The following is a 16,948-nucleotide window of genomic DNA, read 5'->3' on the forward strand; positions in this document are numbered from 1 at the left end:
ATATATTTACACGTATATATGTAAAATGTGTGGAGTCCCAGCTATTTTCAAATGACAAAATTGTATTTCTCCCCAGCCTCCGTCCTGAAATTTCACGTGGGTCAGCCGTACCCTCAGAAGGACTGCCTGCAGCCTCTGGGTGCTGGTCATGGGCGGGGCGCTGAAAACCCCGGGGCAGGTGGTGGCCACTCTCTGGAAGGGGACACAGGGAGACAGCATCTGCGGTCAGTGCGCTGGGTCATGGCAGAGCTCCATGGGTGGGACTGAGGGACTGCGGCAGCATCAGTCAGGATGCAAAGTTGCAGCCGGGACCAGGGAGTCACTGTGGGGTGGAGCCAACCGGATCTCTGGGCCTCCTGTCCAAGGAAGGTCCCAGGGAGGCCAGGGGAGGGGTGGTGTGCCGGCTCTGGAATGAATGTAGGGAGCTTGGGGGAGCACAGGTCTTTTTTTGCTTACTTTTTATGTTATACTGGGGTATGGTTGATTGAAAGGTTTTCAAAATTTCTGATTTTAGGGGTAGGCTAGGTTTTAAGTGAGCTGGATGTGGGGCCAACTTATGACGTCCATGCAAAAACATACAGCCAGCAGCAGGGGGTCTGGGCTGGAGGGACTCATTGTTCAGGGGCAGCGGGATGAAAGTGGGTGAGACGTGGCTGTGCAGATCGGAGCAGGGACAGAAGCTCGTACAGGTCAGGGCCTGACGGAGACAGGAAAGGAAATAGAGCAAAGTCCAGAAGCACGTTGTTGGAGGTGACAGGAAACCAGGTTCCGAAGGCAGGAGTGATCACTCATTGAACTGAAAGCATCAGGAACAGGAGGGCCGAAGGACATCACCTGAATTGGCAGTTAGGTCCCTGTGAACTAGAGCAGCAGCTGGAAGCTGGTGGCAGGGACCGGCATTGCTGGTGAGCCGGGGACCAAGGGCAGGTCAGGATGAGAAAGGATGCTTGAAACTGAGGATGGTCAGAAGGGCTGCACTTCGGAAGAGCCAGGGAAGGACGAGGCTGGCTAGGAATGGTGCTCAGTACAGCATCCAGGACGCAGTCAGTGCTCAAGACCACGGGAGTCATCCCCCACTCGCTGACCGTATCAAGATCACACATGCCAGGGCTGTTCTGAGCCCTGTAGATACAGTGCGTGAGCAAGAGACACAGAAACCCCGGCCGAGGAGCTTACCTTCTAGCTGGGGAGACAGAAAGTAGACAAAAGAAACAACTCAAGTTGTGTGGTGTATTCCTTAGCGGTCAGTCCTATGGAGAAAGCATAAACAAAGGGAAGAAGATAGAACGTTGAGGGAAGGAAAGGATTTTTAGATCATGTGGCCAGGGAAGGGCCCCATTCAGTGAAGACCCAAAGGAAGTGAGAAAAGTACCTACAGTTAGGAAGTGAGGGGATAACGCTGATGATCACCACCCCTGTATCAGCATTCTCAGTGTGTCACTATTGCAGAACAGGTGTAATTGTATCACCACTATCTTTGCCAGTGAATGGTATTGTCATCACTGTCCTCTCTGGCTCCCCTGTGGTTTTGGCAGCACGTCTGACGTCCTGGGTCCAGCTACAAGAGCCTCTCAGATGGACAGCCGCATCCTGGGGAACCAAGTGCAACCCCACAGATGAGCATCACAGTGAGTGTGTACATCAGGTCCATAGCTCGGACAGGAAGGCAGCTGCGAGCAGTCACTGCAGAGGAAAAGCTGCATCACGTGTGCGCTGAGGGGAGATGGGCAGCACCTGGTGGGTCTTCCTGTCCCACCTGCAAGTAGGGGTCCTCCTCATAGGCCACCTTCAGACCCAGAGTAAGTGACACAGAGACACCTCCGGGGCAACAGGAAAGGTGCCAGCAGCTCGAGGAGGTACAGGTGGAGAGTGTGTGACTCAGAGGTCACAGTCGTGTTTCTGCTGTTATTGTGTTAGTCGCTCAGTCATATCGGACTCTGTGTGACACCATGGACTGTATCCCGTCAGGTTCCTCTGTCCGTGGATTTCCCAGGCAGGAATGCTGGAGTGGGTTGCCATTTCCTTCTCCATGGGATCTTCTGCATCCAGGAATCAAAGCCATGTCTCCTGCATTGGAAGGCAGGTTCTTTACCACTGAGCCACCTGGGAAGCCCATCGTGTTTCTATCAGAGCATTTATCTGGTTGCTAGAGATAAAAACCCGCCAGCGCTGTCTGGGAATAGTGAAGAATCGACACTCTTGCCACGTCTGTTAAGTTCCCACCAGATTACTCTGAACGAGGGGACTGAGTTGCTTGTAATTGACACATACATTTTTCTTTAACAGATTGGCTGGGATTGATAATTATTCTTTGCATTAAAAAAAGAAAAGAATCCAAATGCTGGAGGACTCATCCTCTCTTCAATCTAAGTTGCTACAGAATTTCTTAAAGTTATGATGTCAAGGGTCTCATTTATTGGAGAGTCACAAATCACTTTCCATGGGCAGATGGGACAGGGCACTCGACCTGTGGCTTCAAGAACAGACACCATCCTCCAAATGAGGTTATGAAAAAGGCTTGAAAATATCTTTGATGTGTTTTTAGATGCATTTATTATCCAAAGTGAGCCAAATACAGAATTGTTATTAAAAAAATAATAACCTCAGGATTAAAATATTATAGTTTAATGTTTTAATTAAACTTTAAATGTTTAATTAAATGCTCTAATGCACATTAAATGTTTTAATGTTTAACATTAAGAAGCAGAGTTTAGAATACAGAAGCGTTTCCATTAACTGCTTGTAAACGTCTGTGTAAATAGATCCTTGCATTTCCTTCCTGGCTTTGAAACCAAAAGCTAAACCACTGTAATGACCAATGAAAAGCCTGTGAAAGAAGAAAGTAAACAGGCCAGTCATGTTTTGTGGCTCAAGGCAATGGCAAGTTGCTACATTGTAAATGTTATCATGGCCTTTCCACAAGTGATTTATTTTAAAGCATCTCACACATAACAGCCGGCACACTGTATTTTCTTTTTTAAAACAACTATTTTATTTTTTGGCTATACCTCAAGGCATGTGGGGATCGATCAGGGATTGAACCTTGGCCCCTGCAGGGGAAGTGCAATCTTAACCACTGAACCACCAGGGAAGTCCCCTTCCTGTATTTTCATGCTTCCCTAAGGATTCCAGACGCAGACTTCATCCCCATCATCGACTCCACTCGAAGGTAGAAAAAGTGAATCAGAGACCCTGGAAAGAGTCTGACTGTGCAATGGGCTGTCATCAAGCCAGGAAGCCAGCCTCCTCATCCCGAGGGCAGGGGGCGGTCCTCCACCTGAGGGGGAATGAAGAAAACACCGGCTCCTGGCCTATTTCACTGCACCTGCTGGCAACTGAAGCAGCAGCACACGCATTCCCATGGATTCACTGGCTATCTCTGGAAATGCCCTCAGCCATCGTGCTGTGGTTGAAGCACTGAAGGACGTTGGGGCTCCGTGTGAGATGCTGAGCCAGGATGCCCGTGACGTCCGGAGAGTCCTGGAGCCCGGAGCTCAGGAGGAACTGGACACAGGCTGCGTGCTGCCCCGCGCAGGCCAGGTGCAGGGCTGGGTGGGGACAGAGGACCCAGCTCAGGGCATCACTCACAGCAGTACAGACAGGGGAGCCGGGTGCCCCTGATGGAAACTCTGGTTCCTTCAGCTGCACAGATTTCATAGTTCCATATTCATGACTATGACTTTGTCTATTCTGGATCTAAACATTTTTCCTTTTAACCTGATTTGGTCAGAAGTGGTTTTAAAAGTAACAGAACCAATTGGGGAGGATTTGAGACTTGTCTAAAGCACAGAAGTTAATGAGTCATGTCTGACTCTTTATCAACCCCACAAACTATAGCCCAAGTCAGGCTCTTCTGTCCATGGGATTCTCCAGGCAAGAATACTGGAGTGGGGTGCCATATCCTTCTCCAAGGGGATCTTCCCAACCCAGGGATCAAACCTGGTCCTCCCACACTGCAGGCAGACTTTTTTACCATGTGAGCCACCAGGGAAGCCCAGGTGGCTTAGTGGTAAAGAATCTGCCTGACAGTGCAAGAGCCGCGAGAGACCCGGGTTCGATCCCTGGGTCAGGAAGATCCCCTGGAGGAGGACATGGCACCCCACTCCAGTATTCTTGCCTGGAGAATCCCATGGCCAGAGGAGCCTGGCTTGGGCTACAGTCTAGGGGGTCACAAAGAGTCGGACATGACTGACATGCACACAGCAAATTAATAAGAACCAGGAGATTTTAAATGGTACAGAAGGCATTTTCAAAGTTTTGTGAATTCACTGTGTAAGTTAAAAATATCACTTTGAATAAGAAAGATGTAAGGGAAAGAAAAACTGCTGACACACTTTCCACTCTGGTTAGAAACTGGCACTGAGTCTGCTTCCTGGGGGCCGGAAGAGCCCGGGTCCTGCTCCCCTGCCGTCAGGAGAAAGCTTGTGTCCCTGGACTCAGTGGCCTCCATCTGCAGCCCTGGAGTGAGGGGCAGGTTACCTGTGAGCCTTGAAGCATCACAGGTCCCACTAAACCCTGGCAAGATGGTCACTGGTGCACAGAATGCTACTGAGAAAGTTTATTCCAAAACCCAAGACTAAGGGGTTAGCTCTAAAAATATCTGAGCCTCAAATCTAAAAAATTACAGTGATTAAGGTTTTAAAATACATTCCAAGAGAGACGGCCTATGAAGAATCCACGTGACACCCCGGGGGCTGGTGTGATCACGGATTAACACAGAAAGTGCTCTGACACGGGGAACTCTGCTCAGTGTTGTGCACCAGCCTGGATGAGAGTGGGGGTTGGGGGAGAATGGATACATGTGTATGTATGGCTGAGTCCCTTCGCTGTTCACTGAAACCATCACAACACTGTTAATTGGCTACACCCCGAGACAAAACAAATAGTTAAAAAAAATTGCTTGGATATCACATATGTTAAGTGGTTTAAGCTCCTACGAACACAGTAATACTAGAGGCAGTAAAGTATTATTGCTGCCATGGTAATAGCAATTGTTCTATAGCTTTGCAAATGGATATGTTATTTGAATTAAAAGGTACTGAGCTATTAGAGGAATAATATTAAGACTAATTTTTCAAACATAAAAGTTCATTGTTAATTTTGTTAGGTGGTGGTTTAATTGCTCAGTCGTGACCAACTTTTGTGATCCCATGGACTGTAGCCTGCCAGGCTCCTCTATCCATGGGATTCTCCACGCAAGAAGACTGGAGTGGGTTGCCATTTCCTTCTCCAGAGGATCTTTGACCCAGGAATTGAACCTGGGTCTTCTGCATTGCAGGCAGATTCTTTACCAACTGAGCTGAGGAATAGAATCTTAAGACTAATTTTTCTAACATAAAAGATCACTGTTAATTTTGTTTATATTCAGCTTACTAACAATTTTCAAAGTCCATGTAAAATGAGATCATACCTGATCGATTTCTTTCGTCCTTGGAGTTGATGTCAGCACCCAAGGATAAGAGCGTCTGGACTGTGCTCACGTGACCTTCCTGAGTGTTGAAATAAACGTGTTACCACTGCGGCGATGACAAAAGCAAGCCTTAAACACAAACTCTACTGCATATAAGGTGCTTTTTCTAAAGTTGTTGTTCAGTTGCTCAGTCATGCCCAATTCTTTGTGACCTGTGGACTGCATCATGCCAGGATTCCCTGTCCTTCACCATCTCCTGGAATTTGTTCAAATTCATGTCCACTGAGTCAGTGATGCCATCCAACCATCTCATCTTCTGTCGCCCCCTTCTCCTCCTGCCTTCAATCTTTCCCAGCACCAGGCTGTTTTCCAGTGAGTCAGTTCTTCACATCAGGTGGCCAAAGTACTGGAGCTTCAGCTTCAGCATCAGTCCTCTCAACAAATATTCAGGGTTGATTTCCTTCAGGATTGACTGGTTGGATCTCCTTGCTGTTCAATGGACTCTCAAGAGTTTTCTCCAGCACCACAATTTGAAAAGTACTAACTAAAGTACTTAACTGCTAAAACTGAATTTTCATATCTAAAGGAAGGCTCATCACATTACTATCAAAATCCAGTATAAATCACTAAAGATGCAGGTGATGTTTAGTTATTAGAAGAGAGACGATCAACTTTGAGGCCAAATTACTGACCAGTCGTTAGGTTTCTGGGAAGGAAATAGCAACCCACTCCAGGCTTCTTGCCTGGAGAATCCCATGAACAGAGGATCCTGGTGGGCTATAGTCCAGGGGGTCGCACAGGAATCTGACATGATTGAGCACGCACACAATGGTGCATGGCTGGGTTTCATCCCAGTGTAAGGAGTTAAAATCTTGTGATTTTCTTAGAAGACACAACTCTAAATCTTCCAAGCAAACATGCTCTTTGCTAACCCCTTAGGGGAGAAAATAGACAGGAACACAACGTAACCTCCCCGGGCGCGATTCTTATCACAGCTGGCATCGTCCTTTGTGAAGCAACTGACACACCTGACGTCCGGCCAGTCAGCCCGTCAGTACCTGCCGAGGTGGAAAGCGAGGCTGCAGCTTCCATCTTCCCACTCGCTTTTGTGCCCCTGTGGCCCCAGACCACACACTCAGCCCACCCTCAACTATATACCCATGTTGTCAAAGGGGAACATAGGTAGGGAAGTGCAGGTCCCCAGAAGAACATCTATTCCTGTTGCTAGAAAACAAGGAAAGGCAGGCAGCCAATAATGTTAAAGATTATACACAAAACACTCACATCTTGTGAAAGAGGAAGGTGTAAGCCAATTACTTTCCTAGCAAAAAGTTCTGGACTCCTTTAATACGTCATGCATCAGTTGTGGTTGTTTAGTCGTTGTGTCCGACTCTATTCGACCCCATGGACTGTAGCCCCCCAGGCTCCTCTGTCCATGGGGATTCTCCAGGCAAAAATACTGGAGTGGGTAGTGTCAACTACAAATTGGCACTTGGCAAGAGCACTGACAATGAGTGAACACAAAGACATTTGCCACCTGCTTCTATGGAGATTGAATCCCAACAGCTATAGCTGTTGACCTTCAACAACCCCTGAGGGAGTTCAAGCTGTCAGGAGGTGCTCTGTGCTCCAGGGAATCTGGTGGGACAGGTTTTTATAGATGGACATTTTTAGGAACAGATTTTATGATCTCAATCCTTGCATCTCCTCAAATCTAGAGAAGCACTAAATCCCTCCACGGTGACATCAGATCCTCATGACTAACAGAAAAAACCTTTTGTAAAATGAGTATTTTATGGTATGGAACTCCCCCTTCACCAAAACCTTACATATATATTGGCCTTCCCCCACTGCCACTCTGGAGCAGTCTCTCAGAGCTATCTGAGATGCTGCCTCCCAGGCTGCAGTCCTCATTTTGGCCCAAATAAAACTTAACTCACAACTCTGAAGTTGTACATCTTTTTTAGTCGACAGTAGCCATTTCCTTTCCCAGGGAATCTTCCCAACCCAGGGATTGAACTCGCATCTCCTTTGTTGGCAGGTGGGTTCTTTGCCACTGAGTTGCCAGGGAAGCCCTTCATATATCAGTCAGAGAGCCCAGTAAATGCAATTCCTTTGTCTTAGCTAAAGAAATCTTCTGAAATCCAGTAAAAGGATAAAGAGCTAGGAATTTCATACGATGGATTTTTATGGCTTTAAATAACATTATTCCTGAAAACAAAAAGGGTAGGAGGGAATACCTAGCGCAGGCATTACACGGAGTAAAGGGCTTTTTTTACCTAGAAACAAATAGAGGCAGGTTTCTATGTAAAGGGACCCAGGGCTTCAGAATCAGGACCATTTCAAGAGTATGTTATGGGCAACTTCTTTCTTCCGAAGAGATGAAGCAGAAGAACCAGGACTACAGGTTACTCATCAACAGGGTTAGGCAAGCCCTTATGGAGCTGGAACACCGTTCTGGAAAGAAACAAACCTTAGCTGCGAAGTGAAGTGCCGTGAGACGGGTGGATCCTGCTCTTGCATCAACGTCGACGCCAAGCTCCGAGACCAGGAATCGGATGGCTTCATCCTGCCCAGTGACTGCTGCCCGGTGGATGGCCTGGGCCCCCAGCGAGTCCTCGGCAGACACACAAGCCTAGGAGGTGAGGACAGACATGAGCAAAAGGAGCACAGACACTCGGGTCCATAGACCTTTTAATGTTTTGGCAAAACTCTGCCGTCTACATGTGTTTTTCTGGGTAGATCATACAGAGCTTTTGTCGGATTCTCAAAGGATGCTCTAACCAAAGAAGTGCTTAAGATTCAAAGCTAAATCACTAGCTAAAAAAGTATAGTCACTAGGGAGAGTCTGTTGTTATTATTACTATGAAACAGCTGCTGTTTATTGAAGACATTTTGCTAACTGCTTTCTGTACATTTATTTAATCCTTACAGTAACCCCGTGAAAAAGCGAAACTTGTCTGTTTTACATATGATGCTTAAAGAGGGTGGCAGAGTTCTGAGTTCTGAACCCACCATCTGAATCACCATGCTTATCCTGTTTATCCCCTGGGCTAAAACTTGTAGGAATAACTGAAGGGACAGAACCAAACCGTTTCTCTACCTTGTGTTTTTTGAGGAGCAGCCTGGCCACGTCCGTGTGGCCACACTGAACGGCGTCCATGAAGGGCGTGAGGCCACACCTGTCTCTGCAGTCCGGTTCGTACTGGCACCTGGAGCCCAGACCCAAAGCAACAGCTGAGAACAGTCACCGCTTCAAACCCTACAGCGCTGACTCTGGCCCACCTGCCTTACAGAGGACCCGTGAGGACCTGATGTGCTTGCCCTGTGTTCCTGCCTCAGCGTCTGGGAGCACGTTGGTGTCCCAGCAAATCTGCTCCTCCCCCAACTTCCCATTCCATTTTAGGGATCGTCATCTCTCCAACTTCTCATGCAGAGCTTTATAGTCGCCCCTTATCACTCACAAAACCTCTCAATTCTCCATCCAGCATGTGAAACAAACTGGTATCCTTTCCAGCTTCGTCTTCACCCCTTAAGATGGAGGCAACAGCCAACAGCCTCCTACCTGTTTTTCTCTCTTTAGTTCAGCCCCAGCCATTTTGTTCTCACCACCAACAGAGTCATCTTTTCACCACATATTTAGGTTATGGCCACTCCTGGTTAAAACCTTTAACTGCTTCCCAACCACAAAGGACAAAGTCTACAAAGCTCAATATGACCTCGTAGGTCAGGACTATGTGGAACCTACTTACTTCTCCAGGTTCCTTGGGTCTCTTCTCTCTGTGCTTAAGGAGACCCCATTCAACCTGGTCGCACAGCCCATCTGTCCTCCTTCCATTCCTACCTTTCCTTCTGTTTCTACGTTCTTCGTGGTCCTACTTATCTCTCCTTCTCTGCCCCAATGCCTACCAGTCCTGCCTTCTCCCATTCCTCCTTCTCTGCTCCCACCTTTTCTGTGCTCGTTCTTCTTGGCCCCACCTCCTACCTGTTCCACCTTCTTCCATTCCTACCTTCTCCTGTGTTCCTATCTTCGTGGTCCTACCTATCTCCCTTTTTTCTCAGCCCCACCTCCTAGCTGTCCCATCTTCTTCTGTTCTCACCTTCTTCGTGGTTCTACCTGTTTCCCCTTCTTCTGGGCCCCACCTCCTACCTGTCCCACCTTCTTTTGTTCCTACCTTCTACTGTGTTCCTATCTTCTTTGTGGTCCTACCCATCTCCCCTTTTTCTCAGCCCCACCTTCTACCTGTCCCATCTTCTTCCGTTCCTACCTTCAACAATCCTGCCTGTCTCACCTCCTCCTGCTCCTCTAGCTACTGGCTCTTTGCTGCCTTTGCACTTGCTGGACGCCCTGCCTGGAACATCCCAGCGCCATTCTTCACCTTGCCAAATCCAAGGCATCCTTCACATTGCAGCTTCAAGGAGACCTCACAGAGCCTTCTTCCTCACAGATCTATAGGGACGACCTGTGCTCCTGCACAGAACTGAGGGCTTTCCCTTTGCAATTTTATCACAATTTGTAATTTTAGGACATTTCTGTGATGGTGTGTCTATACTCGGCTTCTACACTAGCCTGCAGGCGTTCAGGGAAAGGACTGTGTTTACTGCTTATTGCCTAGTGCCTAACACATAGGAGACACTTAGAAAGTGATGGTTGAATGAAGGAGTATTAATGACTGCAGACGACACATATGTCCCAACGTGCAGCAGGTGAGCCCTACACAGCGACGCTCTCAGGGCGCTGCATTCGGCTTCCTCTTCTTCACTCACCATCTCCTAGGTAACCTCTTTCATCCTCTGGATTCAATCGTCACTTCTACGCCAATGAGGCCCACTCCTGTATCTTGGCCACACCTATCCTCTGGGCCTACATCTGTGTCTAACTGCCCAGTGGACAGCTCTTCCTCGGTGTCTCACAGGTACATGTAACTCAATGTGTCCAAAACTGATGTGAAAGCGAGTGAATGTTGGGCGAACAGATAAAGGGATAAATTCTCCCCAGGTTTGTCAGCTGTTTTTGTTTCACCTTCTTTATCTGCTTATGTCCTTTCTTCATTTTTCTCTTGGTACCTTAGATTCTTTCTGAACAATTTGTCTGAGCTCTTTATGTAGCAACTCTTTACGATACTAACTCTGTCAGAATTAGCAGATATTATCCTCAATTTGCTGTTTTGTTCTTACCTCTGAAGAAGCACCTCTACTGCCTCTAAACAGCCATGCATTGCTGGGAGGAGAGAGTTGAGAATGAGAGCTTTTTAGTGCAAAATTAGAATGCCTCTTCCCTCTTGGCACCTCTCTCTGCCCCATCCCTGTTGCTGTGCCTCCCAGGAAGGAGTACTGGGTTAGGCTTGCTGCCACCGCCCCTGAAAAGGACAGATTCAGCCGGAGGAGTGGGGAAGGGTCCTATTTTCACCTAACGGGTACAAGGCCTCCACTTTATCATCCCGTCTTTATGAGACTTTCATGGCAAACTTTAACCCTAAACCTCCATCCTCATCCTCATGCTACAAATCCCTAGGGCCAGGCAGTTTTTGCCTGGGAAATGTAAAACATTGTACGAGTAATCCATGACAAAATAGCCAGGAATTTAATTCTGCTGCTAAAAATAACTATCCTCCATAACAAAGATTTTTGACTCTCTGTTCTCCACTGTTTTGTGTGAATGACTGGGTGCTAACTGCTCCTTCACAAGAGCAGGGGAGCTCATCAAACAGTTTATGAGCAGGGAATTCCACTCATATGCAAAGTTTTTTCTTTTTTTGGGGGGGTGGGGGGCTGTGTTGCAAGGTATGTGGAATTTTAGCTGCCCAACTAGGGATTGAACCCATGCCCCTTGCAGTGGAAGCATGGAGTCTAAACCACTGGACCATCAGGGAAGCCCCTATGTCCAAAGTTTTAAAAAGGATACCTTGGTTCCTAACTGCCCCCAGTGACCAGAACAACTGTGTGCCTACCTCCTCAATGATATCATGTCACGGGTCTTGATTTTCGAGAAGTCTAAAAGCCCTGTATTCAAGTTCAAGGTACTGCCCAGTAGGCTACCAATTACGGTCTAAACGTCTTTATTTGAATTCCTGGGCTGCTTAATGCCCCTTTCGTCTTACACTGCTACACTTTCACTTTTAACTAATTTAAGATAATCTACAAATATTTAGTCCAGAGTTAAGGATAATTACTCCAAACAATCAAAAGAGTGGCCCAGAATGATATTCGACATTATCACTGGATGAGTCACAATCCACTGGGCTCTGGGATTTAATTATAAGCGCCCGTGTGCTTCCCAGGTGGCGCTAGTGGTAGTCTGCCGGTCAATGCCGGAGGTGCAAGAGACACTGGTTCGACCCCTGGCTCGGGAAGATCCTCTGGAGAAGGAAATGGCAACCCACTCCAGTACTCTTGCCTGGAGAATCCCATAGACAGGGGAGCCTGGCTACAGTCGATGGGGTTGCAAAGAGTCAGACACAACTGAGCAGACTCTCGTTCGTGTTTATTTAAATGGACAGCACAGTGGCAGGTGTTGCTGAAGATACGAGGGAATAGTTCCCTTTCCTTCTGCTTTTAATAATAATAATCATAATGATGTGAAAACAGAAGCCGTTCTGAGCTCAGTGTGTGTGGAGCGCTGTGCTGAGGGACGTGCATATACTTTAATCCCCATGACCCTGTGATATGGGCTTCGTTGCTGCCATTATTCTGTGGCTAAGAAAACCTGCCCGAGAGATTAATTTCCTTGCCCAAGGTCAGAGACATAGTAAGGAACAGAAGAAGCCCACCATCTAACTTGTGGATGGCAATGGCAAGCCACTCCAGTGTTCTTGCCTGGAGAATTCCATGGACAGAGGAGCGTGGTGGGCTACAGTCCCTGGGGATCGCAAAAGTTGGACACAACTTAGCGACTGAACCACCACCACCACCGTCTAACTAACTGGGGAGGAGAAGACAGATAGAAGTGAAAAGTCACCTAAAACAAGAAAGCAGCCCAAGCCGAGCGCCGAGTGACACTGGCTTTGGAAACTGTTTGCCAAAACACTCCAAAGCAGCTTGTGTTCCCTGCCCCCTACTTCCCCTGTACCACCCTCACCGTGGGGGGCATCCCGCAGGTCTGGACCACACCTGCTGTGTGCAGTGGGGTCCTCCCGATCTTGCTTTCTGTCCTCCAGGCAGAGGGGCAAACCGCAAGCAGGTACTGGAGGATCAGAGGGTCGCCCTCACGGCTGGCGATGTGAAAACTGTTCCAGCCATCTTTGTTCTTCAGGAGCGGATTGGCACCGTGCTCCACGAGATCCCGGATCACCTCGAGGTTTCTCCTCGTGCAGGCCATCATCAGAGGAGTCCTAAGGCCGATGGGACAAGCTGTCAGGTGGAACAGCAGCTGAGATCCTGGAAGCCCGGGACCAGGGCTTCAGAAAAACGCACACCCATGGAGGAGACAGAAGACCTGAAGGACTCAGGGGGTCAGGGAAGCAGGCAAACAGCTTTGGCTGGTAACTTTCCTGCCTGCCGTGAGGAAGCTGGGAGAAATAACCAGGAAAAATGACTGTGATATGGGTGCCCTTATAAGTGGGAAACACAGAGGAGGCAAAGATGCTTCTAAACTAGTTTTTCGTATAGCATTGAACTGGGACAGAATCCACCAAAGTTTGTGCTGAATATCTGCAAAAGAGGCACTTTGCTAGATCATCCCATTCACTTCAATCAGTAACCCTTTATCAAACTGTGGTGAAACAACTTTAAAAAGAGCATTTGATGGAGAAGGAAATGGCAGGATTCTTGCTTAGAGAATCCCATGGACAGAGGAGCCTGGGGGGCTACAGTCCATGGTATTGCAGAGTCGGACAAGACTGAGAGACTGAGTATGCACACACAAGCAGGGCCAAATAAATATTTTAAAAATAAATAAATAAAAGGAAAAAGGAGCACTCGACACAGTGCCTTGCTGAAAGGAGCCTACACTGGTAGAGCAGGTGGAACAGCGGTTTATTACGGTAAGTTCCTGACCTGATGTGTGCCCACAACTGGGGAGATTGAACTACATCACTGTCAACTACTCTCCTCCCACTAAAGTGATTCAGTGCTTCTGCTTCCCATCTGCTCCTGCGTGTGCACATGCTCAGTCAGTCATGTCCAACTCGTAGCCCACCAGGCTCCTCTGACCGTGGGATCTCCTGGGCAAGAATACTGGAGTGGGTTGCCATGAACTCCTCTGGGGGATCTTCCCGACCCAGGGATCAAACCTGTGTCTCTTGCATCATCTGGACTGAAAGGGTATTCCCTGAGTGACCTGGGAACCCTCTCATGCCCACGACCCCTGGAAAGCAGGGTATACCCTGGTTACCTCCTATCCCCAGGGTCTGGCGCAGCCGGACCTCAACACAACTAGATGGGTCTCAGCCAGGATTTGTCCTGAGACTGCCATGGTATTACTTAGTCATCGACAATCTTGTTTTCATTTTTAAAATTTTTTATTTTGTATTGGGTACAGCTTATTAACAACGCTGTGATAGTTTTAGGTGAATAGTGAAGAGACTCAGCCATACATATACATGGACCCAATCTTCCCCAAACCCCTGCTCCCATCCAGGCTGCCATATAACATGGAGCAAAGTTCCCTGTGCTATACAGTACGTCCTTATTGGGACAGCTAGGGCATTTGAGATGGTCATGTATACACTGCTATATTTAAAATGTTTCGGTTTTTTATTTCTGGTAATGTAGTAATGAGAGTGAATTAAAAATCAAGAGGGAGAAACCTGGGTGAATGAAGGCTGGAATCTTCAAGAAGGGGCTTCGCAGAGGGAATGACTCCAGGGAAGAAGGGACTTGCGAAAGCCAGCAAGGTGAGAACAGTCAAAAATGTCTCTCTGTAACTGCACTTCCTAAGCCCACAATCAAATGAAACTTGCCCTTGTGATGGTTGTTTTGGGAGGCTGTTTCTTTATCCACAGTTCAGTTCAGTTCAGAGATCTCTAGTCTTTCCCATTCTATCATTTTCTTCCATTTCTTTGCATTGATTGGTGAGGAAGGCTTTCTTATCTCTCCTTGCTATTCTTTATCCACAGAACTGTTTTAGAAGAGGTAATGTGCCTCCATTATCTTTAGACCAACTTACTAGCAGCAGAAGAAAATGTCTTGTGCTTCAGTTCAGTTCAGTCGCTCAGTCGTGTCCGACTCTTTGCAACCCCATGAATTGCAGCACGCCAGGCCTCCCTGTCCATCACCAGCTCCCGGAGTTCACTCAGACTCACGTCCATCAAGTCAGGGATGCTATCCAGCCATCTCATCCTGTCTTCCCCTTCTCCTCCTGCCCCCAGTCCCTCCCAGCATCAGAGTCTTTTCCAATGAGTCAACTCTTCACATGAGGTGGCCAAGGTACTGGAGTTTCAGCTTTAGCATCATTCCTTCCAAAGAAATCCCAGGGCCGATCTCCTTCAGAATGGACTGGTTGGATCTCCTTGCAGTCCAAGGGACTCTCAAGAGTCTTCTCCAACACCACAGTTCAAAAGCATCAATTCTTTGGCTTTCTTCACAGTCCAACTCTCACATCCATACATGACCACTGGAAAAACCATAGCCTTGACTAGACGGACTTTTGTTGGCAAAGTAATGTCTCTGCTTTTCAATATGCTATCTAGGTTGGTCATAGCTTTTCTTCCAAGGAGTAAGTGTCTTTTAATTTCATGGCTGCAGTCACTATCTGCAGTGATTTTGGAGCAGCGCAAACCTCAAAACATAAGGAGGCCTATTCCCCCATGCCAGTGGGCAAGATGCACATTATTAAGCTATATGGCTGTCTGATGCAATTCTTTTTTATATAAGATCAGGGATTCCTTACGGATTCATTCAGGAACTTCATTATGTTATGAACCTTCAGGTGTTCAAACCTCTAAGTGAGTAGACAGACATAGTGAGGACTGAAAACCATGTGGATCTATTAACAGACTGCAATTGCTTCGTGTGATGGTTACAGGTGTGGTGTTGGAGAACTCTTGAGAATCCCTTAGACTACAAGATCAAACCAGTCAATCCCAAAGGAAATCAGTTCTGAATATTCATTGGAAGAACTGATTCTGAAGCTCAAACTCCAATACTTAGGCCACCTGATGCAAAGAACTGACTCATTGGAAAAGACCCTGATGCTGGGAAAGATTGAAGGTAGGAAGAGAAGGGGACGACAGAGGATGAGATGGTTGGATGGCATCACCGACTCAATGGACGTGAGTTTGAGCAAGCTCTGGGAATTGGTGACGTACAGGGAAGCCTGGTGTGCGGCAGTCCATGGGGTCCCAAAGAGTCAGACACAACTGAGCGACTGAACTGAACTGATGGACTAAAGGTGAGCACTGTGCCTGTGGAGGTGGTCATGTGATAAACCACACAGAGCAACCCACACACTTACCTGTGCTCACCTGTATAACTGTGAAATCTGAGTAAGTGTCCTGATTGTAGCAATGTCGGCTTCTTCTTTTTATTACTGTACTCCCCCTGTAAGATGTTAACTTTGGGGCAAGACTGGGGGAAGGTGTATGGGACTTCCCACTTGTCTTTGGAAATTTCTGAGAAGCTATAACTAGGAATTTCAAAACGGAAAGTTAAAAAGTGTCATGGGTGCAGTAATCATTTAGCTAGATGTTTGCAGAACATCCCGTCTGGGGCCCATGCAACACGCAGTACCCACAAGCAAGTCGTAGTTTGAGTCTATTCTATCTGAGCATGCTCCTTACTGCTCTCTGCTCTATCAGGGGAGGCAGTCTAGAGAAGGAGGCTGCAACAATTAACTTCACAAGGGCAGCAACGATGCTTTGCTCTGTAGGGGAAGGCTGACCGGGTACGGAGTGGAGGCCGACCAAGAGTGGGAATCTGCCATCAGCGGGGAGGGGTGGGGGCCCTCTGCAAGGCCCACCACTTACCAGTCGGCCTTCTTCAGGCAGTCGACCGCGGCCCCCCGGCCCAGCAGGTACCGCACGCAGTTCCGGTGGCCCATGGAGGCAGCCTCGTGCAGAGGCCGCTTGTAGTCCCGGTTGGCGGCTTCGATGTCCAGATCCCAGGCCTCGACCAGATAGGCCAAGACGTCCCGGCGGCCGTGGCGGGCGGCGCAGTGCAGGAGGGTGTCCCCGGCCGGCCCCGCGCAGCCCGCGTGCCCCGCCGCCTGCAACTCCTCGCGCAGGGTGCACAGCCGGCCGTCCTGCACCAGCCGGCACAGACGCCGCGGATCGGCGGGCGCGGCCATGGCCGGGGGCTCGGGCCCGCCGGGGACCGCCCAGGACCCTCCTCTGGGCCCGCCCCGCCTCCGCCGGGGCCCGCCTTCGAGATCCTGCCCCGGGACCGTCTGGCCCCTGGGGACCCTCTTCCGGATGCACCCAGCCCCCAGACCCTCAGGTCTCTGGCTGACCACGCGCCCCGCAAGCCGCCGCTAACGCCGCCGCCCGCGGTGGTTTCTTTTGGGGCGAACCATCTGGACTGGCGCCTAAGGCCGGAGTCAGACGCGGCTCCTGCCCCGCCTGGACGGGGTGGGACCCGCGCGTCCCCGCCCACGTCCACGCC

The 16,948-nt window shown here is 48.6% G+C and overlaps 1 protein-coding gene across 27 annotated transcripts in view; it reads right to left on the bottom strand.

Annotated features, from left to right (window-relative positions):
* Nucleotides 1–16,921, bottom strand: part of LOC147360820 (ankyrin repeat domain-containing protein 16-like) — a 36,071-nt gene extending 19,150 nt beyond the window's left edge. For 4 of the 27 annotated variants that reach the window (XM_086333639.1, XM_086333637.1, XM_086333638.1 and 1 more), the window contains exons 1-7: nucleotides 16,315–16,921; nucleotides 12,521–12,741; nucleotides 10,589–10,631; nucleotides 8,514–8,622; nucleotides 7,884–8,045; nucleotides 5,411–5,489; nucleotides 1,177–1,250 (exon numbers count right to left, since the gene is read on the bottom strand). In XM_086333639.1, the coding sequence (XP_086189765.1) occupies nucleotides 1,180–1,250; nucleotides 5,411–5,489; nucleotides 7,884–8,045; nucleotides 8,514–8,622; nucleotides 10,589–10,631; nucleotides 12,521–12,741; nucleotides 16,315–16,634 (1,005 nt within the window). In that variant the 5' untranslated portion in view covers nucleotides 16,635–16,921 and the 3' untranslated portion in view covers nucleotides 1,177–1,179. Of the gene's footprint in view, nucleotides 1–114; nucleotides 1,251–1,376; nucleotides 2,068–2,534; nucleotides 2,828–2,968; nucleotides 3,549–5,410; nucleotides 5,490–7,883; nucleotides 8,046–8,513; nucleotides 8,623–9,162; nucleotides 9,552–10,588; nucleotides 10,632–12,488; nucleotides 12,742–16,314 lie in introns of those variants that run through there. The other 23 variants (XR_015139424.1, XR_015139423.1, XR_015139422.1 and 20 more) reach the window with 18 other exon arrangements.
* Between the last annotated feature and the right edge of the window lie 27 nt (nucleotides 16,922–16,948).

This window comes from Bos grunniens, chromosome 13 (genome assembly GCF_055505025.1).
Source record: "Bos grunniens cultivar Pamir isolate PY7600 chromosome 13, Bosgru_T2T1.0, whole genome shotgun sequence".
In the NCBI taxonomy this organism is placed as follows: domain Eukaryota; kingdom Metazoa; phylum Chordata; class Mammalia; order Artiodactyla; family Bovidae; genus Bos; species Bos grunniens.